Source organism: Oryza glaberrima, chromosome 7 (assembly GCF_000147395.1).
Source record: "Oryza glaberrima chromosome 7, OglaRS2, whole genome shotgun sequence".
Lineage (NCBI taxonomy): Eukaryota > Viridiplantae > Streptophyta > Magnoliopsida > Poales > Poaceae > Oryza > Oryza glaberrima.
In genome coordinates this window covers 24,558,441-24,582,503 of record NC_068332.1, presented here as the reverse complement: position 1 = coordinate 24,582,503, position 24,063 = coordinate 24,558,441, and the positions used below count along the sequence as shown (strand labels likewise).

General features: G+C 40.8%; 3 protein-coding genes across 3 annotated transcripts; all 3 read right to left on the bottom strand.

Moving 5' to 3' along the window:
• Positions 1–1,776: 1,776 nt before the first annotated feature.
• On the bottom strand, positions 1,777–12,701 carry LOC127780056 (protein HUA2-LIKE 3-like). The gene is made up of 13 exons (XM_052307013.1): positions 12,324–12,701; positions 10,249–10,325; positions 7,473–9,419; positions 6,048–6,516; positions 5,387–5,495; positions 5,195–5,307; positions 4,914–5,095; positions 3,785–4,247; positions 3,056–3,698; positions 2,718–2,885; positions 2,432–2,539; positions 2,267–2,320; positions 1,777–2,161 (listed from the first exon to the last, which is right to left on the bottom strand). The coding sequence occupies exons 1-11, from the start codon at positions 12,447–12,449 to the stop codon at positions 2,493–2,495; spliced, it is 4,344 nt and encodes a 1,447-aa protein (XP_052162973.1). The 5' UTR covers positions 12,450–12,701; the 3' UTR covers positions 1,777–2,161; positions 2,267–2,320; positions 2,432–2,492.
• Positions 12,702–13,376: 675 nt separating this feature from the next.
• On the bottom strand, positions 13,377–17,654 carry LOC127780061 (rhomboid-like protein 19). Its single transcript, XM_052307017.1, has 8 exons — positions 17,343–17,654; positions 16,727–16,851; positions 16,025–16,085; positions 15,011–15,177; positions 14,814–14,925; positions 14,522–14,724; positions 14,305–14,439; positions 13,377–13,802 (listed from the first exon to the last, which is right to left on the bottom strand). The coding sequence occupies exons 1-8, from the start codon at positions 17,388–17,390 to the stop codon at positions 13,703–13,705; spliced, it is 951 nt and encodes a 316-aa protein (XP_052162977.1). The 5' UTR covers positions 17,391–17,654; the 3' UTR covers positions 13,377–13,702.
• A 437-nt stretch (positions 17,655–18,091) lies between these two features.
• LOC127780060 (BTB/POZ and MATH domain-containing protein 1-like) lies at positions 18,092–23,251 on the bottom strand. The gene is made up of 4 exons (XM_052307015.1): positions 22,484–23,251; positions 20,513–20,861; positions 19,692–19,968; positions 18,092–18,706 (listed from the first exon to the last, which is right to left on the bottom strand). The coding sequence occupies exons 1-4, from the start codon at positions 22,990–22,992 to the stop codon at positions 18,531–18,533; spliced, it is 1,311 nt and encodes a 436-aa protein (XP_052162975.1). The 5' UTR covers positions 22,993–23,251; the 3' UTR covers positions 18,092–18,530.
• Positions 23,252–24,063: the final 812 nt, after the last annotated feature.

The window sequence follows — 24,063 nt, the reverse complement described above, 5'->3', positions numbered from 1 at the left end:
TCTAGATAGGAGGCATGCCGAGATTCAGTTTGGATGGAAGGTATACTCAAATATGGTACACAAACACATACGAACAGAAACTCCTTGCACGGGGATAGAGGTTCTCGGAGTCCGACCCATGAAAGGTATAGTTTTATTTGCCCGTGCCCTACAAAGACTCTCTGAGTTCTACTTGAAAAGGAAGTTGCTTACCCGTGTAAATATAATGCTCCCTGGGAGGTGAGGACATCGAATCAAGCCATAGCCACAAGCCGTATCATAGATTCATCTAAAGAAAGTCCATTGCTAGTCAGTGACTATAAGTAATCGGATAGTTCTCGATGAGTACTAGATGGTAAGCTAGATTACCTAGCTTGCTCCACCATTGTAACCCGTGAGAGACATCCCATAGTTATACATATTAACTAGATTAGGGCTATTACCGATCTCAGGGCCTAAACCAATATAAAAATCTCCTACTGCAATCTCACGTATATTTGCGAATTAAGGATCTCCATACTTTACAGATACCGTAGATGAGTATAGTCCGTCAACGGTATATATAAATGAACAACCACAATTGACAACACAAATAGACAAGTGAGCCAAACAGACACCCACCACCCATAATTCCCATCTTATTCTTAGGTTGAAATTGCCTTGCCAACAACTTAAGGGCCATTTTGATTTAAAGCTATGCCAAATTTTTGTGGTGCCTATTTTTGGACTTGCTTTAGTATAATTAATTTTTGGTAGGATAAATTGTAACGCCTCTATATATTTGCCCAAAGCTCTCACTATCTTGTACTATTGGGAGTTGCCAAATATTCCCTAGTTCCATGTCAAAATATAGCAATATAGTACCAGATTAACACCACCTAAAAAATAACAATCTAGTACGTGATTAGCACCACCTAGTACTACAAAGTATGAATATGGAGAAATCTATGTCTAGATTTGAGTTCTATGCTAGTTGGTATCTAATAAGTATTATATTGCTAGTATATTTTACAATAGAAGTAATAACTTGAAAATTGGATTTATTTAATATTTTAGAGACTTATATAAGAAATTTTTCGCACAAAACGCGATGTTTGCCATCCATGTCGTGAATTGAACACCTCATTTGTGACCTGCTTTAGCAATTGTATTCCCCATCGTAGCTTTTCTTGATTCGTGAACTGAACCCCTCATTCGTGAATTGAACACCTCATTTCAAAAGCGTACTAACAAACACCGTGGTAGAATCTAAATCTTAATAAAAAGTAATGGGGCCTTATAAATTTAATTTTTAAGTTTATAATAATTAAAACTTAATTAATCCTACGCTAGTGACTAATCCAATTCGAACGGGACAAGTGCACACTCCAACCATCCCCTGCCTCTGTAGAAACAAAGCACCTCGATCATGACCCCCACCCCATCACCCACAAGAATTGTCTGGCTGGCTGCACATCACCCAAAACCACCGTCTACGTACAAAACAGAACTAGTTTTAAGAAATGGCAAGTACTGGTAGGTTTTAGCTGGTTTTGCAGCCGAGACAAAAATTAGATGAACACAAGAATTGAGACATGGAAATAACCGCTTTTTTCCCTTATATTCTAAGATTAGGCATGTCGATACAATTTGTAACTAAGCCTCTATACTAATCTTGAAAGCTGTAGTAGTGTATGACAATTCATTACTTGCAATGCAGTAAGACAACCTTCACTACATTTTCCCACCTTTCCTTATTCCTCTTGAAAATTTTGCAGTGCATTCCTCTTGAAAATTAGCACTCAACAAATGAAACTATCAATCCAAAAATTCCAAACCTCTGTTCTTCGATCATGTGTAACCCTAATAAGTTCAGTTTAATGTATTTAAATTAACATTTGGATTACAAATTGAACATTTAAATACCAAAGACATTGCCAATGAGACGGTAAACCGCTAGGCTAACGACATAATCTATGGGTAACTAAACTGATACAGGACATCTCTTCCCCACAATTGAACTCCCTCCCGTTTCTGCATTTGCAGAACAGTGCTAAGAACTAAGATACATATGTACAGTGGGGCCGGTTCCATCTCTTTTGTCAAGGAGATTTCATGGTAAGCCCGCACATGAACGGAGACATTGAATGAAGGACTCTTCACGGCTCAAAAACGAGAAAAGACCAGATCAAAATTATATAGCCTGGAAAACAATGCATGCCATGAGTCAGATGAACATAATACAAACAGATAAACGCACCAAGCAACTGAAGCTATGATTTCTGAAGAAATAAAATAAACTGTGTACCATTAAATATTGTCAGCGATTATCCGAGCTCCAGTAACGAAATATATTGCCACTCTGCCATTATGAGAGTATAAGTTGAAAATTACCGCATCATCATGAAAGGGGAACATTGGGGGAAAAAATATGCAAAGGAGATTGCTTAAAAGGTTTATTATCGAGAGGTACCGCAGCTGAGGCTCGGCAAAAGTTCTGAGGTAAATGAGGTGGAAAGCTCCTCTGCTCCCAGTCATCTAGGGTGTTTATCATGATTGTGTCTTCCATTCCTCCTCCAACCTGATATCACAAGGATGGTTAACACAATCGCCATGCAGAGTTGCTAGGACTCGAAACAAAAACTAGTATTCTTGACAGGACACAACATGCAGAACAAAGTGTTGGGATCATGAAGTAGTGGTGAAGGTAAAAGAAATATGACTTCTTTAAGAGCACAACAAAATATGAAATACCATACCTCCTTCATGGGGAACTGGATGGTCCATCGAGTGTCTAGGGCCAGGAGGGTACTTAAATCTCCTAGGAGGCATTGACCACCCAGGGCCTGGCCCTGGTGGAGGATTCGATGGTTGCCTACAATGCAATGGGGTGGATGGACCATCAAAATGGTCTGGAAATGGGGGGCCTGTATACCATTGACAACAAAGGTTTGTTCACCATAAAAGTCTAATTGATGAAAAAACATGTGACTGATATTGTATTTCGGCAGAAATCCTAATATAGACACACAGGCAGTTAGTTTAAAACAACCCTCATAAATATATGTAGACAGTTAGGCACAATACTTCAACATACCTGGAGGGAAGTGTGGGGGAAATCTTCCTCTATCAACTTCATGGTGCATTTGTCCCCTAATTGCTCTTTCATCAAAGTGATGTCCTCTATCATCGAAGTAATTCCCTCTATCATCGAAGGGATGCCCTCTATCATCAAAATGATGTGCTCCATCATCAAAATAATGCCCTCCGTCATCAAAGTGATGCCCTCTATGATGAAAGTGATGTCGGCTATCATATGCATGGGGTCCTCTGTCATGCTCACCGTATTGATGCCTCTCAGGATAGGACGGATTGCAATTCCAAGGTTGTGTGTTTTGTTGGGGTTCAGGAGGGTATGGGTACTGATTTGGAAATGGTGGATGGGGTGGTGGCTGCAAGTGATATGCATTATTAGGTGGCGGCACAGATGGTGGTTGGTGATAATTATTTCCATGATGTGGTGGTACTGACGGCCCAGAAAAATGGGGTCCAGGAGGATGAAATGGTGCAACAGGAGGCGGCGGCGGCAGCGGTGGTGGTGGCGGAGGTGGCAGAGGCATCTGATTTGCATGCCCAGCGTACCCACAATTGTAGGGCGCTGGAGGATGTGATGAAACTACACAAGGATCCATGTTGCTTCTATTGTTTGCAACAGAATGATGGTGTTGCTCTTGAATATTCTGCAAAGAACAATTAAACACATTTTAGATTCACAGTATATGAAATTTCATAATGGCCTTCCTGCACTGACATTATAACTACATACATAGGTAGTTCTTGGAGGATCTGGTCGAACTCGATCAGCTGCCAATGCTCCTTGCACCTGCGAATCTTGAAAAACAGGACAGGGTGGACGTGGCAAAGGTGGTGGAGATGATGGCAATGGAGGAGGAGAAGGTGGTTTGTCATCAGGTAAGGGTGGAACTGAATCAACATTTTGCTTGGTCGTTGCACACCTAGCAACAGTTAAATCTGGTTGGCATGAGGAGATAGCTTCCCCTTCTGCTTCTGAGGATGGGGCTAAATCCTCCATTTCATGGTCACCATCTACTTCTTCCAGGACAAGTCGATGCTTCGCCACATGCATTTGAGATGCTTCTTGCTCATTAGCACCTGTAGCTTCATGTTCAGGGGTAACAGCTTCAAAGCTCCTCTCCTCAGAGGAGCTTCCTTCCTCATCTTCAAGTAGTTTTGTGCCAATCAAATTTGGAAGATGAAAACCAGTGTTGCTGTGAAGAATAATCATTCATATAAGCATGAATTAGTACTAAACATATAACTAAGTACAGAAAGATGATAGAGACAGTTCAGCATGCACAAATGAGGTTAGTTACCCATACAAAATGAGAACACACCTGAAAGCTGAAAGGCAAACCAAATTGGTGTCTGACAAACAAATTTTCACTTTTTAAGTTTTCTAACCTTCAGTTTGTTATGCTATTGTCCATTTACTAATTTTCACCACTCTATGCACAACTGTAATGCCCTTAATGAGATATTTCATATGCTTGATATTTTTTACATTCTCTGCCAGATTTTGTAGTATTGATATCCATATATGTGTACCGAGTTTTTTCTGTCATCTGCCCACCATACATTCATGCTAATCCACAGCATCTCAAATGGTCCCAACAAACAACTACAGCTCAAAGTTGCACATGCAAACAGCAAATGATCCAAAAGGCCAATTAGAATGATCATTTAAAAATTTATAATTTTTGTTTTTCCATACTTATGAAAGAAACAAAATGAATCCACATGTATGATACAAGTAAGCAAAAAAGGTATGCAAAATAATTTCAGTACATGCAACAGGACCACTGAACCAAGGAACATCCCCCAGCAAAGCATGGAGTCATAGAAACAGTTTCTTGAAATGGGCAATAGAGATGTACCTTCCATACTCATCGACAAGCATTCCTTCGTTATCCCGCAGAGGGTCATTCAGAGCTCTTTCTGTCCCTGATGGACGACGAGAGGTTCCAAATGATGCCTCATTGAGAGCTTCAAGCTCTTTAATGTGATGTCGAATGATGTATTCTGAAAGGGTTTTCCTGTCAAGCCAGAGCTTCAAAACCTAGTAACAGAAACACGTCAGCATTTGAACAAAGCTGAAAAAAGATTAAAATTATCATCTTTGTTGTAAACTTGTAAGCCAGGCTCTGAAACCACTTGCCTTAAGACATTGCCTTCGATTCTCCCATGCAGAATTCCCAGGAGGTGCAGAAGCATATAGTATCCGGGGTAGGACTGCTTGGATAAGTGAAGGAAAGGCATTGCCAACTCCACCTATAAGATATATAGAAGTAGCTTGAAAACCCTGGGCATTCAAAATACAAAGAAAAATATGCAAAAATGATGTGGACACCTTTCTGGTTGCGACAGCATTGTATTATTGAATCGACAAGGAAGAACAGGTCCACCCTTTTATACAAATTAGATTCTTTTTCCAGGTGTTCGATGATGATATCCATTACCTGATTATCAAACAAAAGCATGTGGACAAATAAGCACAATTACAACCACACTGATCAGCTCAATGCCACAAATAGCATATTTTTTTACTTGTAAGGTTGAATGAAGCAAATCTGCAAGTGATGATCCTTGTTGAACAAAATTCTCAAATTTAGGATCTACTGAAGCAGATGTGAAATAGGACACGCCATTTAAAAATTTAAAACATCCATTTTGTACATAGTTTGTTGTGCCACATTAGAAGAGTGCGGTACGGAGATCCATTCCAATGAACAGAGTGGATCTTCAAAATAAGAAAAAAAAAGTGCATCCACATGGTAGAAAACTACGAACCAAAGATAGCACCATAAAAATGAAAAGTGGTGGCAGATGAATCATTCTATTCATATTTCATGGACCAAAGGAAGCTACCAACAGTACAGTTTATAATCTAGCAATGATGGTTGTAAAAAATGGAAAACATGTGCAAACACATAAAAGCCAATATAATCAAGACCAGAGCAGTATGCCTGCAATGAAAAGTTAAGAATGAATAAGTATGTGCATGGTCTAACCTCACCAGCAATGCCTTGCTTATCACATTCCAGAGCAAGACGTGTTGCACGGCCTATACTTTCTTTTGTTCTTGTTAAGGAACCAAGGAAAGCTTCAAAGGCCCTCCGTGCTGAACTAGCTTCATCGTGACCTGATAATTTGTTCAAGCCCTTCTGTTGCATATTATCAAAAGGAATTGCACCACTATTTTGTTGAGTATGAATCCTATCTGCCGCAAACCTTATTGTATGATTGGAAGGTGAACATTGACCACTTGACCCTTCCTTCAGTGAAGGTACATTCACCGAAGGTTCAGGAACACCATTGGAGCAGAGAAAACTGTCTATGAAAGAACTTGAATGCGAGAATCTTCGAGTATGAGCAGCAGCAATTAGTTCTTTCATAGGCATCATGTCTGGAGATAGACTCTTACCCTTTGGGTACATTCTGTGGTTGTGTTCTTTCAGTGCGATTGCTGAAGAACCGTGCCTGAAATAACAAAGCTATTATTAAGTATGCCAGCATGATTAACATGAAACTTGAGAAGACAAAAACAAAGAAAAGTTTTAAAGGACAATGAAGAAAAAATGATTTTATAATATGGTCAATCATATGACTTATGGTCCACAACAGGACTAAAGGAAGAGTTTTTATATCCCTTGACAGTAGTGTCTTTACCATGTGGCCATGTTCCCTTGAAAATTTTAATACTTGGAAAAGAATTAATTACACACATGTTCCTAATCCCAGTACAATTGAATATGTCCATCCAGATTACATAAGTAGATAGCATTGCTACGTGATATAAGCAGATAATTTAACTACAAAGATAGAAAATGTATGTTTGGTTGGTGGCAAAAATCACCCCCTGCCAAAATTGGCAATGCCAAATTTTGTTCAGAAAGATTAACCAGGTTTTGGTTTGAGATATGGAAGAACTGAAAGACAATGACTACCTTAGGATTTATTGGCAAAAAAAAAAAATGGAAACCAGATTAGTCCAAGTTTTCCAGAAAAAAAAAAAGTAAACTTTGCCTTAATGCCATAATTATAAAGAAAGCAAACAACCCATACCACATGGGTGAGATCTAGCTATGTATCAAGTTCTAAACCTACAGTCCCACTCCCTCTTTGGTACCAAAGAAAGTGCAGATGATCTTCAATCGTACTTCTGCATTATGTACCAAAAGATACAGTTCAAAACCAACACATTAAGCCAACTTTGCACTACAGAAAAATATATCACAAAGTAAATAGTGCTAGTACTACAGGGAAGAATATATGCTGACATGTAATAGATAAGAACATGGCTAAATTGAGAGAATACACCACTGATAAGATCGCTTCAATTAGTTAATTATGTGAAGGTATGCAACAAGTCTAGGTACAGCAAAATTATAACAAAGAAATGGAGCATTTGCTTTGACAGGAAATATAAGGCTTACGGTTCAAATGTCTGGGAACTTGCATCCGATTGAATACATGAAATTTTAGTGACCAAAGAAGATGCACTTGTCCTGTCAGACACAATAACAGTTGGTTTAGCCAGACGAATATCATCATGTGGCACAGAATTATAGTTTCCATTGGAGCTTGGAACAACATTTGCTTGGCTAACTGGTTCAGCAGACCCATTAACGTTTTTGACAAAATCATGAGCAGGGTCACCATTTGGTTCCATGGATTCATTCCCACTAGCTTTCGACTCCATGGAATAGGTTGGAGCTTTTCCACAGACATTGTTATCAGCCCTACTACAAACAGTCAGCGTGATGTTTTTGTCATCCATGTGGAGTTCTTCAACAACTTTCTCTTTTAGTGAATTTTGACTGCAAGCATTTTTCAAATCCAAAGGAATAGTAGAGGGGATATCCTTAAGTAAGATATGCTTTTCGCCATCTGGGGTATCTAAAGAATGTCCACTTGAAGAAATAGTAGGACTTTTAGTCATTACAGATCTTGAAACTTTGGCAATTGCATCCAGAGAGTTATTGGAAGGGGAAATTACTCCTGAAGCTGCACAACCTTTCACTTTCAGGATTGACTCCGATTTTTGCACTTCAAGAGAGCTACAGATAGTTTCAGTTGCATTAGCAGACATAGCTTCTAAGGCACGATGAAGGCGTTTAGACGGAGGCAAAGCAGCTTCGCCATCCAATGACAAAACCTTTGGATGGTATTCTTTATTCTTGCAAGCAGTCTGAGCATCTCCTGATGGCATAATCAAGTCTATTTTGGATGAAGGATCCATGCTAGGGGGCATGTCAGCTGAATGATCCTTCCCTAGTCCTGCATACAAGTCATGTTTATCACATCTATTTTCATGTGTAGCCAGCTCCGTTTTGTTATCAGAAATAACACACTCATCAACTATTGTGTCCTCCAGAAGAGCTCTTCCCATACGGACCCTTGCCCTTTTGACCAATGGTAAGTGTTCGTCTCCATCTGACTTGTTGACTTCATTCCCTGAATTCGGGGAATCTGCGAGATTTCCACTAGACTTGGGTTGCAATTCTTCATCTGTTTTTGGTGCCACACTAATAATAGGATTACTAATGTGATTTGTGTGCGGCTTTCTTTTTCTCTTGAAAGTGACAGTAGTGCTCATGGAATCGATTGTTCCATTCTGTTTGACTTCTGTTTTAGATGCCTCAATATGATGAATATCTTGTACATCGTCAATAGAATTCAAACTTTCATCATCAACAACCACTGTAGAATCTTCAGGTTTACTGCAGGTACCTTGACTGGAATCCTCTCTAGCTGGAAGAGAATCTGAGTTTGATTTGTTGTCACCGATGCATGTATGCTGAAAAGAATGCACCTGCTTGTTATCAGAGATCACATTAACACATGGTTGATTAATACTATTCATTGGCCCACAAGAATCCTCTGTTGGTCGTAGATCAGCACCTAATGAACTTCTCAACTTCCGTGGAGATGTAAGATTACCAAGGGCGCAAGAAATATTTTGCTGAACATCATTTTGACTCTTCTTTGAGAATGAACTAGAAGGCTCGTCAGGTGCAGAATTCACAACACAGCGGCCACTCTCCACTGCGGGAATATTTGAGCCAGGGCTATTGGTCACATTGTGATCCATGGAAGATGTAGGTCGACTGTCTTGCTTGTTATCATTGACCAAATCAGAACCTTCCCCACGACCTCCACGGTCAGAATTGCTATTGTGGGCAGCATCTTCAACATCTGGCTTCACATCTGTTCCAGACGTATCACTCTTATTATTATTCTCATTCTTCAAAGAATCATAAATCTCCACAATTTCCTTAACTGCTCGAACAAAATCTGCTCCTTTGCCATGTCGCTTAGCAAGAAGAGATTTTCTTTTCTCTTCAGTGAATGCCTCAAGGTCAGTATAGTTGCAGAAAGCACTGGAATATTAAGAACTTATGTCAGATACAAGTGTTATATATTCTGTGTTAGAGATTTAGGCTGTGTTCGTTATAGTGGGTTGGGAACTAACCCTTCAAGCACGCAAAAAGGAGCAGCAAATTAGCACATGATTAATTAACTTTTAGCTAAAAAGCTTGAAAAATGGATTAATATTATTTTTCTAAAGCAACTTTCATATAGTTTTTTTTTTTGCAAACAATACACTGTTTAGCAGTTTGGGAAGCGTGCGGAAAACAAGAGAGTAGAAGTTGGGAAGATAGGGTAAAGAACACAGCCCTAGTGCATTATCAAGAATAAGCTGTTGAATGTGGGGACCACATCCACAGAAATGATAGTATGCGTTCATGAAATAATATAAGTAGGCCTCCCACCACCTGGATCTACTTTAGTATGCCTATGTTATAATGCTTAATAAAAAAATTCTAATGCACATAGCACTGCCTAATTACTAGAACGAGTATTTGATTAGATTAGCGCATAGATATTCCAAACTGCATATTAAATTACTAATGAACAGGCATCTGATTAGTCAGATCATAGCTATCACAACAGCAGACAATCGAATGCCTGGGGTATACAATAAGATCATGGTTCCCTCAAGTGATCACTGTGACAAGAAATATCTGACATACCTACATAAATTATGGTGAATCACATAAAAAAAATGCAAATAGAAGACACTAACACTAGATGCTATTTGTGCTCGTGATAAGAGAAGGTAACATGATGCATGCAGCAAAAAGAATGCATCAAGCCATCCATAAAACAATGTAAATGCAATACAGTTAAATTCAAATAAATACTCACATCTGTTTAGTTCCATAAAAGTAGACCAGCAGCTTCTTTTTAGCTGAAGAAAGGCCCCATTTCTCTGGCTCACTTATCTGTAACAGTGTGGATATTCATGAATTGAAGTGCTCATGATTGAAACAACTAACACATGCTCTGAAGAAACCGCAAATCCTTGTAAACAAACCAGACATAGGAATGCTAAAAATAGAAATGGAAAGCATAAAAGTTATAGAGCAGCTTCATGCTACAGACCCTAGCTTAATGGCAAAAGTCAAAAGTGAAATACCACCAAAAAGAGTAGACGAATTACTCTCTGAAATAAGAATAGTTGAATGCAAGGACATGATTCATAAAGTATCATGTGGAGACACCATCACAAAAGCTAAAACAGGGGACAGGTGTTGTCTAACAGTTTTAGGACTTGCTAACAGCAAGTTCACCAATTTTACACCATGGAACTATCTCCGAGAAAGGAGGTACATGAAAAGTAACGGTTGCACAATAAATAAGCAAATGCCTCACAACTGAAGAGCAGGAGAAACTCAAGTTGTTTTCTATAAAGCATGGCACACAAACATCTTGAAGCAAAATTTAGGACAACAGATGAACATCAGGAATTAGCAACAGGCAAGAACGATATGTTGGACATACTAATCCAAACTAATAAGTAGGTACCCTCAGAATTTTAATGAGGCCCATCATGAAAAAACATTACGCAACCAAGCTTAGTCATTGATCCTCAAGGAGCCTAATCTAGATAAAAAAAACGAACTTATCATATGTCTCTTGTCCTTCTGTCCCACAGAGAGAAGATCAATGGCACCAACTACACCTAACCAGCCAGGATGTTCATGTACAAACCACAATGCTGAATGAACTAAATATTCAATGCATCAATTGATCAAAGATAAGTGCAACTTACAGTAGAAAGTATTCAGAGTTTCCAAATCCTATGGATGTATCCATGGAGCACAAGAAAGCCCTACAGAACTTCAGTAACCCACTACGATACCGAAGGCTCAAAATACCAGGAAGCTAAACTGTGTTCTGAGAAACTTTAACACAAATGTCAACAACTCAACAACAGCGAAAGGTTATTACACCTCAAAGCATAATGATGGCCTAGCGATCACACAGTTGTTTCTAAACTATGTTGTCATCAACGCAGACAGGAACATCATAAGTCGCTGGCATAACTCACACATGCATAACCATTACAAGGATGCAACTGTTGAGGAGTATAATTTATGGAGACATCCCAATACGGAATCCAGAGCTATATATATACACAGGTTATGGAAGCAATCAAAAGATATCTGGTATTACAGTTAAGGGATATGAATCGATTTGGATCCATATTTCATATTTGAGGGAGCCAAACTGGATCCATATCTGAATGAGGCTCGCACCACATTCGGGCATGATACAAGTGGAAGACATTTGTATCTGCGCCAAGGCCCACTACCAACATTTCCTTCTCCTGAGCTAACAGCTTAAGTTCCTTGCACATATACCATGTGATGTACAGGCAAGGGAGTAAGATAAGGAGTACAAGAGGCAGGAATTCATAAGGAGAGAGTAGTGAATGACTAGAATTAAACAAGAGATTATATTTATTTAGGTATAGTTTTTTTTATATTTCACACCACAGTATCAGTACCAATGACCAGAGCCAAGGTGCCCGAATCTGACCCAGTCCAAAGGTCTATGGAGCCCCAATAGCATAAAGGGTGAATCTAAACTGCATTAATGATTGACTTACATGACAAACACATGAAATTGCAGCAAGAAATCATAATATGAGCACGGGATTATCGCGAACTTAAGAAAAGATCAACATATTTACATCACGAGCTACCTATCACCAAACTCATCGTACCCAGAACCCTAAACACGCTCCTCACTAAGAGCCACAGATTAAAATTGGGGGAGCTAAATCAGATCAAGCAGGCACCTAAACTTCAGTTTTTTTTAGCACGAATCAACGAGGTGTGGTAAGTTCACTCACATCATAAATCTCCGAATCCGAAATTACCTAAAACCATTACAGAGAGCCCTAGATCAGAGACCAAGCAATCAGTCCCACTCACCATGGCCGGCCACGCCGGGAAGCCCTTCATCTTGGCGAGCACGAGGTCGCCCACCTTCCACTGCGCCGCAGCGGCCGCCGCGGCCGCTGCCGCGGCCGCCCCGCGCTTCTTCCGAGCCGGCGGCATCGCCGACGCCCCCACCACCGGCGGTCGGAGGGCGCCCCCCTGCTGCGGCTAGCGCCCGAGGCGGCAGAGCCGCCGGACGACGGGGTTTGCGGCGCGGGTAGGGGCGCGTACGGGCTCCGAGGTGGCTGCGTCGGCGGCGGTGGCGGGGGCGGCGGAGGGAGGCATCGAGCGCCGGAGCGGCGGATGGGGACAGGAGGGAGGCGGCTTAGGCTTCGAGATTTTTCTCTTTTAATTCGGTTTTCTTGTCCTTTTTCTTTTCTTTTCCATTTCGGTGCATTTTGATCAGGAGAGGAGTAGGAGTAGGACTGTAGGGGAGGGTTGTTTGGGCTAACTGGGGTTAATATGGGCCTACTTGGGCTTAGTGCGAAAGAGTGGTTACCACTAATGACAACGCCAATTATTGATTCGTTATTGAAAAAACCGGTGAAATTCAGATTAATTTCTCTATCTATTAGTACTTTACTAATTTCTCTTCCTCTAGTTATGTAAACCTAGCCCGTTGCACAGCACGGACATATTAGTAGTTGTCAAAATGTTTCAGTTTGAACTTTTATTTTCTTTTACTTAGCCAGTTTACTAAGCAGTTTTTTCATATGAATCAGCTTAATAACGCCGATAACCACAATTATTTCACGGTTATAATCGCATTTTGAAACCTTGACTTCATCGTACCAATCCCTCCGGAAATTAAACTGTACGGGCCTCGCAAATGTACAGATGGTCAGATACTCGGGGCTTTTAGATACTCAGATGCAATGCTGTTATCATTGCGCATTGAATCCAGAAATCTAAGAAAGCAAATCTTTTGCGAAATAAATGCAGTGACGTTAGATCAAAGGACAGATAACAAATTGAAAGAACCAACTCCTGACAATTTGACATCACTTTGTTCACGCAAAGCGTCCAGTGGTCTTTAAAACATGCAGGGAAAGAAAAGCATTTTTTTACCAGGGGCAAAAGGGCACCACCACAAACTGTGGCAATGCATGCAACTAGCTTGTCCTAAGAAAAAAACATCACACGTTGTTAAGCAGGGTTTACTTCCTAAAATCAGTAAATGTCACATTCTCGGACCACCGTTGCTATGCACTGTAAACTGATTACAGATGATAAGCAGGGGAACCAAATGAAAAAACGAGCAAAAGGCCGCGAGGGGTAATTCGATGGTGTCTTGTAACTTCTGTCCTCAGAGAATGTGACATTGACAACACTACCGGGAACTCACAAAATGCACATGTCGTTGCATGGAAGGCTCAAACTTTATCAGAGGCATCCTGTGATGTGCCCTCAGAACTTTTGACCGCAGCCAGCTTCTCAGCTAATCTTTGCTCCAGTGCCCTTTGACCCCTTTCTCTACAGTGAGAAAAACAACACAGTCAAGTGAGATTTAGGATACAAGGAGAGCATACATGCAGAAAACACAACACCAAATAGAGCCACTAATTATTGCCACAGAAGACTGAACACTAAGAACATCCAATCGAGTGCAGTTGATGTCCTGACTCAATTTCTTTTATATTTTATTGTTGGCTGTGTATACAATGTCCAAAGGCTGGAAATTTAACAAGTGTCCATTATCTTAAAAAAAGCATCCAATTGCCAACTCCACTTTGGTTCTAATGTTTAATGGCATCAAGAAGTGCATCCATGGAGTATAAGCAATCCTTATGAAGGATACATTATGGGGAAACACAAATATAAAATTGATTGATATTATTCCAGGAATACAAATTAGCAAATCAAATGGCAGATAAAGGTACCAAAGGCTCAAATATTGATTATTCATTAGATGGCACAAGTGTGGATGAAATTATGCTCTAATCAAGGCAGAGAGAGAGTGAGAAAGAAAACCAACCTTCTTCTGTTCGCCTCAATAGAATCTGAACCAGGCAAAGGTGTGGTATCCAATGTCTGACCTCTAGCATCAGCCCTTTCAGATCTTCCACAAAGAAGCCTGTGGAATATTGAAGCTATCGGATCCAGCACAGGTCTGCATGTTCAATTAATTGGTCAGGATATTCTTCCAAACTACAAATCAATCAAAGTTATATAAAGCGGGATATTTGGACTACCTTAGAAATTCAGGGAAGAAACTTGAGAAAGAGAACTCCTCGCTTGGGTCTCCTTTCAAGCCTGTCTCTAATCTCCTTTGGAAGTACCGCAGGTAAATCCAACTCATATAAATGCCAAACAATATAACTGGGAGGTAAGAGACCAGTTCCTTTATGAAGAAGCTTACAATAACTGAGATCAATGCAGCAAGTGATGGAATCCACTGTGCGGCCAGGAAAAAGTAAATGTCAGATCAAATCAAACACATAACTCTGAAATTTAGTTATTCCACTAACAATAGTAGATGCAAACCTTTGCCTTAATCTTCAGCACAAAAAGATTTAGCTCCTGTTCTGACATAAGTTGCTTGATACCCACCAGCAGTCCAGTCAGAACTCCATAAAATCCAGAAAGAGGAGCATAGCTGAAAAATCAAAAGTACAAATCCATTAGTCTAGCAAACAAGGAACAATAAATATGTATGCTTGTATAGAAACAAAAATACTTACAGGTAGCTCTCTTCTTGTGTTGTGTAGTATAGAGCAATAGCAGTTATGAAGACACACACAGATGTTGAAAAGTTGACGACAAAAATGAACTTCGATAACTCCTTTGAGCCCCATAAAGGTTCTAATAATTTCCCAAATAAAAGAAGACCAACTATGCTGATAATAACCTGATAGCACAATGTTAGAGTGAGTTGAGGGAGCTCAATTACTTAGGTATAGTCATAACAAGGGCCCCGAAGAAGATGAATCTACAAATCTTACAGTACTCGCTCAGTTTTATATACTTGAAAACTAGGACCATCTAAAAGTGCACAAATATGGAACTTAACAAGAAGCTTTTAGATGGTCCTAGGACCACATGCCAATGAGATATTGAGTGACAATCCTGGAATTTTCCCTTATATTAATGCATATTGATCAGCTATAAGAAAATGGTCAAAATCACATCATTGAGACCATGAAACATCAATAACATCATTAAAAAAAGAACAAAGGGAGCATCTTTTGTGTAACATAAAGAAGAAACTATGAACCAACAAATTATGTAGTCCAGGAGAAACAACAGCCAAGTAGAACTATACTCATTATCATTAGCTAACAGCCTAGCAATAAGAGGCATAAAATAATATAGGTAATGCATAGCTTTATGTATTTATTTGTGGCAAGTACCATAAATAGGAAAATAGCTCATCGTGCGGGAAAAAGAACAAGATATACACAATACAATTATTCTTACAGAAACTTTCCACTCAATAGCCTTAGGAGTTGTGGGCAGCATAAACAAAGATGATACCAAATAAAGTAATTGCCCCACCATATTTAAAAATGATTCGATTTGAATTGAACAGACTTAAACATTTAGCTCCAATACACCAGGTAGTAGAAACAATCATCCAGTTTATTACTAGTATGATACTACAGTTAGCTAGTCCCACACATGGCAATATTTACTCATAAATAAATTAGCAAAAAAAAAATTGAGGCTCCAAATAAATGATAGGGGGAAGAACTTACCCCTGGAATTGTTAGCTCAACATAGCCACCAGTTATCAGGTTCCAGGCAAAAGGGATCGTCCTGTAGGAAAATAAAATTAACTATTCAATTGAGAAGTATACAAAACATTCAGCATGGTTAACAAGAAGGCAGCATATGAAAGTCATATTCTATTTAATATCTGCACTTAATATATTGAATTATTTTATAGAACCTACTGATACTTACATTTTGCCATAAATGAAATAAGCATATTAATTTGATGTGTGGGAGATGCAATTCTGAATACAATATAATGGATATATCAACACAGCTTTAATCAAACACTGAAATTCAGAACTTCGTGAAAACCAGTGCTGCATAGAGCGCAACACTCACAAACTATTACTGCCACAATAACTTGCTACAAATCCATGTTGACTAGCTGTAAAAGTTCTTATATGTTGATTGATGCTATGGTACAGAACATTACTCTACAACAAAAGCATATCCTCAGAAGGCAGATTAGATGCTACAAATCCATGCTGACATAAGAACTGGCCATGTTATAACTTATAAGAAGTAACATTAAGGGGGTGCTGGCAATAACGAAACAAACAGCTGAGCTCAGTACATGAAGAAAGTAGGTTTCAGTTCAACATAACCAATAACCAGTACTTCCGAGATATTGGTCAGACCCCAACACAAAAATTTATTAGTGATACAAAGATCTGGTTTAGTACCTTCCAGGAACAAGAGCAAGATAGGTGACAGCTGATGGAAAAAGCTGGATCAAAAGGTGCACGAGAAGCAATATGACAGCGAGGCCCTTGCAAAGCTTCGTGTAACCTCTGAAGAAGCCTCCACCCTGCATTTTGTGAAACCCAGAATACATATCAGTTATCAAAACAGCTTGACATGACCGGCAGTTCCAAATTCGATTCAGTTACTAGCCAACTAGCAGTGCGTGAATCAGAGAAAATCCGTCACACTCCCAAGGATAGCAAGCAAAACACCTAAAATCAAACTAGCATAGAAATGACATCGCATTGGTAGAATGGAGTAGTGCAAACAAAGTTAGTGAACGAATCGAATAACCCGGTGATCTGGCGAGATCCACGCACTGAAATCGCTAAAATGAAACCAGAGCTACCGCGCATTTCAAGCCAAACCGCATCACAAACCCTTAGCACAGCCGCATAGAGCTTTTGGCGCATCAAACTCCTCACGGAGACGAGGCCTCGGATCGCGCAACCACGAGAGAACCCCCGATTCGAAGGGTTCCAGAAGCATCCGAGACAGAATGGTGCACCCCCCAGATCTAGCGCGAGAGCAAGAGCGAGAGGGAAGAGTCGGTACCCCCGTGGGAATTGAGGGCGGTGGAGGGGAGCTACTGCTGCTCATCATGGTGGTGGCGACCGCACCGCCGGCCGACGAGATCCGCCGATCCGAACCGCCGCCGCGGAGCTCGCAGAGTTGGTTGCCGCCCACAGCGATTTGTCGGCGCGGGGAGAGGCTGCGCGGCTTGTTTTCCTTTTTTTTCTTTTTTCTCCCCGCCCCTCGGATCGCTCGCAGCAGCGGAAGCAGAAACAAATCTCTTTTTCTTCTATCTGCAGTGAGCGAAGAGGGTGGGGGGAGTGCAAAGCAAGCGAACAGGTTGTTGGGTTTTTGGATTGCTCGTCTCTCTCTCGGCGAGTTCTGATTATTGGATGGCAAATTTTGGTTTGTGTTTACGAACGGTCTGATCGCTATTCCTAATGCGTCTGATTCCCCAGCCTTCTTTCACATGTGATTCTGAATTATGTACTGTAGCCTACATTCTAGTATCAACTTGGAGTTTCATAACAAATCTGTCACATGATAGGGTTTAATTCCATAGTGGTATATGTGAAAAAAGGGCACAAGGATGGAGCCCCATGCCCCCAGCCATGTGATGTATTTCTGCTTGGGGAACAATGATTTCAGGGGTAAATATTCATGCAAAAGAAGCTGGGAAAAAATATATCTGCAACAAAATCATCGCGAATAGTTTACAACTCTGCCACAGCAAAAAAAAAAAAAAAAGAAAAAAAAAGAAAAAAAATAGAAAAACCGAACACAAGCAAAAGGACACGATCCAACCGATACATTTCATTGCATTTCACCATTCCAATTGAATTACAGTCATACAGACGACTACAAATCGACAAAGCTGACCTAAGCACAAAGTTAAACTTCCATAGATACATTCTGCGCCGTTATTTCCACCGACAAAACCTTGCGCCCAGTCCACCTTTGCCGTGCCACCTGAGTGCACTTTATGGTCACAGGCTGCGAAGCTCCATGTGCTTCGCAGCAATGCAATTTTGCAGTACACTAGTCAGTAGAACACATATATTAGCAACAACTCAGCTCCAGAGTAGCAACGATAGGGGGAGGTATAGAAGTCACAAGACACTACAACATGCATGATATAATATGGCACCAGAAAAGTGCCGTTATAGAACTATAACACTTTACACGGAAACAACACAAGGAAATCCTGCTAGGTTTTTATCAGGGCTGCCGTTAAATCCGCGGTTTCACACGTCTTCCATTGGCATCGCCACCATCAAGGACTTCGTTCGAATACAAGCAGGGGCTCACCGAATGCTCCCCTACCTTGGCCACATACTCCAGAAGCTCGGTCAGCAAGGATGGGCAGCTTTGCTGCAAATAATCAAACCCATCGGTTTGCATGACAGCTGCACAAGAAAACAACACAGTTAAGTGAGTGTTGACAGATTTAGCTATCTGGGATGTATGATCAATCATACGGCTGATATGACAGTAAAATAAACAAACAATTGATTCAAGCTACTCGAGTGTAACTAAAAAAACAATCTAGGCATGTACATGTCTCTAGAGTACCAGAACATCAGTTTGCAGAGAATTTAAGAACCAGAATACACCAGAACATTACTAACTTCAAATCAGTTCCCTAAGCTACCAATTCTGAATGCTGGTAATTCCATAGTGGAACACATACTAGTAGGTCAAATGTACATGTTATACATGGGACATCTACAGCAACCATTAGATGCAAACTGCAAGAGCGCAAGCAAATGATATGGCCTACAACCAGCCAAGGACTGGTAGTAAACAGTTTATTATGGTTGATTCACTAATGGCAGACTCCCCAAAGCAACAGGAAGTTCAGATACAAGACTGGCAGGGTGGTTGTGTGAAAATTTTGTGACACTTTCTTGCTCTCTTGAGCATTTGACATATTTGTCATATGTGGGAGTTTAAATCAAATCAATATAACAATTAGAGTAGGCGTGCAAGTGAGTTGATCTGCAAACCCACTTATAGTCCAAATTAGTGGGTAACCCTTGGGTCAACCCACTTACTTAGCCTATAAGTTGGTTCACGGATCAACCCACTTGCACCGGCAGGAGTAGCCAAGGTGCATTACATGATCTCATAGGACATGAATGTGTCAAAGGAATCTCTATTGCTGTCATATTTAGCTAGCATTAACTCTATATTCCAGTGCGACCAAATAATTAACTGCCACATGTCATTTTTGGAGACACCTTCTGAACCTAGAAAAGGATGTTCTTTGTGTATGCAAAAGAGTATATATATCAACTAGAATAGTACCATCACTAAAAAAACTTACTGAGCTACTGGTTTTCTACAAGATATTAGTTTGCAATCAAATAAATTATAAAATATTATGTTTACCTTTTAAATTCTCAGGCAAAGCCACAAATCTCAGGCAAACAGTTTTTAGCTGATAACAGTGGTGCTGTTCAGCCAGTGCCAAAGTGTTTGCAACTGTGTTTATTGCAACATCTTCACAGAGCTTGAGCTCACAGAGCAACTTTAGTCTCTCCAATGCATAACGATCCGCAGCTGCAAGTAAATGCTGAGCCATCAAAGTGGATACCCAAGTTGTATTTAGGCCAGTAAGCTCTTCGATATCAGGCAACTCATCCCAGTACATAAAATGGAGTAAGGCCTGCGAAAAATGAGGTGCATCAAAATCTCAGGAGTATGAAATATTTTAAAGCTAGTAAGCACAAATCAAGTAACATGAACTCCACTACAACAGTATATGCAGTTGTCACTTGCCAACCCAGTGCACAAAAATATGGTTGAAAACGCATACAATAGCAGCAACAATCAGAACGGAAAGCAGTTGTCACTTGCCAATGCTATATTGCATTAGTACACAAAAATATGGTGCAAACGCATACAACAGTAGCTATACTAGTGACAATAAAACAGCATATGAACAGCATTCTGTTCCTTGTTGTTTGCTTTGTTAGGTACTATAATAGAGATAAGCAGTAATTTTGGTAAGTTCAGAATAAAAAACGAACTTCAAATATTTTTCCAACAATTTATATTTGAATTATTCCTGACTACAATTTTAATTATCACTTAATAAATATCATAGCACAGAGAAAAGCTGAAAGACATGGCAGTGGCACTAACTAAATCAAGTGGAATAAACAATATGGAAAATAAATTAAACAAAATAAACTGGGAGCTAGTGAAACCTTAAAAACTGAAGCCTCCATATCCTCAATCGTTATACGCTTCATGTTTTTATCCTTCATTGGACCGAAAAGCTGTGCCCTGAAAACTGGTGACCGGGCTGCAAGAACAACCTTGTGAGCAGGGAACACCTCTCCATCAACTTCAAATGTAATATCAGTTCTCTTTCCATCCGTCAGTAGCTGGCCAATATGCTGAGACATATTGGATGGTGGCACTGGTATTGTATATATCTTTGGCCCTTCAGTATGTGATTGGACAACACCAACAGTACAATTCACCAAAAGGCAATCATCTTTAAGATAATCTGATGTTTCCAAGGCAGACCGTTTGAAGAAACGCTTGTAACCCCTGCACGAAGCACAGAACTTTAAGTCATTTCCAAACACTACTGAACAATATACACTATACAGGCAAGATGCATGTGGTCATATCCAAGAACTAAACAAGGAAAAGCAGTAAAACAGTAAGAAGAAAGCACAGGGAAAACACAAACAAATCAGAGCATACATGAAATTGGAAGATAGGAGTATTTGTTTGCATGAGTGAAGTACAATTAAACAGGGAAGTGAAATTTAGTTCATTTAGTTGAACTAGAGTGGGTGAAGGATTACCCACGTCAACCCATGCCCACACTACATCCCCAAATGTCAAATACAAGTCATGAAAGGAATTCCTCTAATTGGTATAATTAGATGGCATGCAGAAACACAATAACATCCCCTAATGCCAAACGTAAGCACATAAAATAAAAAATCCCTAGCTTAAACACAACCATTTGATTATTGCATCCTGCAACATAAGCAATTCCAGGTACCAATGGTGCTGATGATGAAGATAATAGCAGAGACACCTCTATAGAGATTTAGAGAAGAAGTCATTTCAATTATTCATAAAGTAACAATAATATGCAAACAGTACTTACTCTAACTTTCTAAGACCATCAGATAAATCATCAAAGAAAACAAACAATATAAACATACCCAGAATCTCACAAGTGTGATCAATCAACATGAAAGTGGAAAGGGGAGCGATTAAATCAAATTTCCATGCTGAAACACTTCCATTCAAAACATTAGGAGACATCAATTCTAAGCTGCTTCTAACCACTCCGCAGCCATCAAAATCAAGAATTTTGAACCAAACAACTAGAACGAGTTTGGAGACTGACAGTGTACCAACATAACTTTGTACCACCACATCCTACCCTATTTGTTTACAAACTGAAAACCCAAATGATGTTCCAATACAGAGTAAGAGAACATCAATCCAAAACACTCAAACCTACAGCAACGAGCCCACATGTAACAGCACTCAAATCAACATGAGCTATAATATACACACAGCATGACAACTCCAGTTCCAGAACAAGGAGAAACATGCCCAGCGATGTCCTGCCACGAAAGGTGCAAGAACAGAACCCACTACAATCAAATAATGTGGCCATTTGATCCATAAAAAAAGAGTAACATTACATAATTACATCATAGTTCAAGCAGTTCGTCTACATAACTAAAAAGATGACAAATTGTGCTAATAATACAAACTAAAAATAATCCGCTACTAAGAAATTGCCATGTTAGTAGAACTCCTTAACATGAATCAACTTAAAAACCTACTACCTCCATTTCAGGTTATAAGACTTTCTAGCATTGCCCACATTCATATAGATGCTAATGAATCTAGACACACATATATGTCTATATTCATTAACATATATATGAATGTGGGCAATGCTAGAAAGTCTTATAATATGAAACGGAGGAAGTAATATACTACAGCCTACGCCAAAGTAACTCAAATTTCACAAGGCGCATGACTTCAACGAGCAAACCTAGATACTCATGAGTAAGATGTAAAATAGCCGATTCACATAGCAATCAATCATATTCTAGTTCGCATAGCAGCACAATCTACGCATGCAACCTGATCAAAATGTCACGGTGCATAGCCAAAGGGGACTGACTACTCACCACATGCTCCCCCGGTACTTGAGGGTATATGGCCCGCCCTCGAGCGACCTCCCAAAGTGGGTGTGCACCTTGTCCTGCCCCTTGCCGCTCTGGTCGACGAGCGTGAGCTCGAAGAGCGCGCGGACGTCGGTGCCCTCGCTGGCGAGCGCTATGAAGAGCGAGACGTAGGCGGCGCCATCCTCGGGGCTCTTCCCATCGGGGTAGAAGTAGATCGCCCAGTCGTAGCCGCCGACGGTGAAGCACTCGGAGGCGATGTATTTCCCGACCCCGATCCCCTTGGCCAGCGGGTACCCGGCGATCTTGAAGTGGTGCGACCCGTTCACGGTCTTGGTCACCGACGTCGACGCCGTCTCGGATGGCGCCGCGGGGGCCGCCGCCGCCGCCGAGGACGAGGAGAAAGGGCACGACGCGGCGATCGGAGGGAACGGCCGCCCCACCGCAGCAGCGGCGGCGGCGGCGGCGGGGGAGGAGGAGGAGGGGCCGCCGCGGCAAGCCCGGCCAGCGCCCATCGGCGGGGTGGGGGGGGGATCCGGATCGGAGACCTAGGGTTTCCACACCCCGCACACCCAACCACCACGCGCGCGGGCGGCGACGGTGGGATCCGATCCGGGGTCGGATCGGGCGGATCGAGGGGAGGTCGTCGCGGCGGATTCCGCGACGGCGGAGGTGGGGGATTTGGGTGGGGGAGGAGGAGACGGATTTGGGGGAGAAATGGTGGGGGAAGGAGACGGAGGAGGAGGTGATGGAGTTTGGTTTTGGCTTTTTGGTTCGGGGTTGGGTTGGGTTGGGTGGGTAGTAATAAAAACGAGTGGGCGAGCCGGGTGGGGGGGTTGGTCCGTTCGGGTGGAGGTGGAGGTGGAGGTGGAGGTGGAGGTGGCGGTGGCTTGTGGGACTAGCCGACCTGGCGTGATGGATGTGCCGCCGGATTTCGTGCTGGGGGTGATCACACGGCCAGCTGATTCCTCCGGCTTTGAGTGTGGTGGTGCTGGTGCCTTCGTGGAGGTAACCGTTGGTGAAAGTTCAGGGGTTCACATAGTTGTTTTTGCGCTTTTTTAGCTTTGTGCTTCCCTCCCTTCCTCGTTGGTTTATTACCCTTGATTAGTAGGGAAAATATAAAAAAATAAAATATTATAATCCTATGAAAAAACTCATATAAAGTCATTTGAAACAAGGGTTTGAATCCTATAACGTCCTTTAAAATTCATATAAAATAAGTAATCGTATGTAGATTTTGAATGAAAGTTAGCAAGAGATTCAATCTCTTAAAAAATTCTTTAAATGTATCTCCCTCATTCGAATCCTGTGTTTTTTCCTATTGTTCAATCAAACGATCATTCATGTGTTTTTCAATTCTCTGTTTTATACTTGTATTCATGTCAGGATTTTATGTTTTTTTTCTATTCCTCTTTTTTTTTCATTCCTGATATTCGAATGGGCCCTTGTGTTTTCCGTTATTCTTCAATCTCGCCGTGCACATGAACATGGAGAAAAATGATTATTGACAAAAGATAAATAAAGCTCACGAGAGAGGAAATATTTCAACAATGGCATAATATCAATTATTATTTCTTGTAGAGTGA

What these genes read in the sequence shown, in the direction of transcription:
- LOC127780056 (XM_052307013.1), bottom strand. Translation starts at nt 12,449, where the DNA reads ATGCCGCCGGCTCGGAAGAAGCGCGGGGCGGCCGCGGCAGCGGCCGCG. An exon ending in ATGCTGTCGCAACCAGAAAG is followed by an intron (nt 5,308 to 5,386) that starts GTGTCCACATCA and finishes TATATCTTATAG; the next exon opens with GTGGAGTTGGCAATGCCTTT. An exon ending in ATCGAAGGCAATGTCTTAAG is followed by an intron (nt 5,096 to 5,194) that starts GCAAGTGGTTTC and finishes TTCTGTTACTAG; the next exon opens with GTTTTGAAGCTCTGGCTTGA.
- LOC127780061 (XM_052307017.1), bottom strand. Translation starts at nt 17,390, where the DNA reads ATGATGAGCAGCAGTAGCTCCCCTCCACCGCCCTCAATTCCCACGGGG. An exon ending in CGCCCTCAATTCCCACGGGG is followed by an intron (nt 16,852 to 17,342) that starts GTACCGACTCTT and finishes CACAAAATGCAG; the next exon opens with GGTGGAGGCTTCTTCAGAGG. An exon ending in TGCTGAAGATTAAGGCAAAG is followed by an intron (nt 14,725 to 14,813) that starts GTTTGCATCTAC and finishes CTGGCCGCACAG; the next exon opens with TGGATTCCATCACTTGCTGC.
- LOC127780060 (XM_052307015.1), bottom strand. Translation starts at nt 22,992, where the DNA reads ATGGGCGCTGGCCGGGCTTGCCGCGGCGGCCCCTCCTCCTCCTCCCCC. An exon ending in AAGTACCGGGGGAGCATGTG is followed by an intron (nt 20,862 to 22,483) that starts GTGAGTAGTCAG and finishes TGCTTCGTGCAG; the next exon opens with GGGTTACAAGCGTTTCTTCA. An exon ending in TGGAGGCTTCAGTTTTTAAG is followed by an intron (nt 19,969 to 20,512) that starts GTTTCACTAGCT and finishes CATTTTTCGCAG; the next exon opens with GCCTTACTCCATTTTATGTA.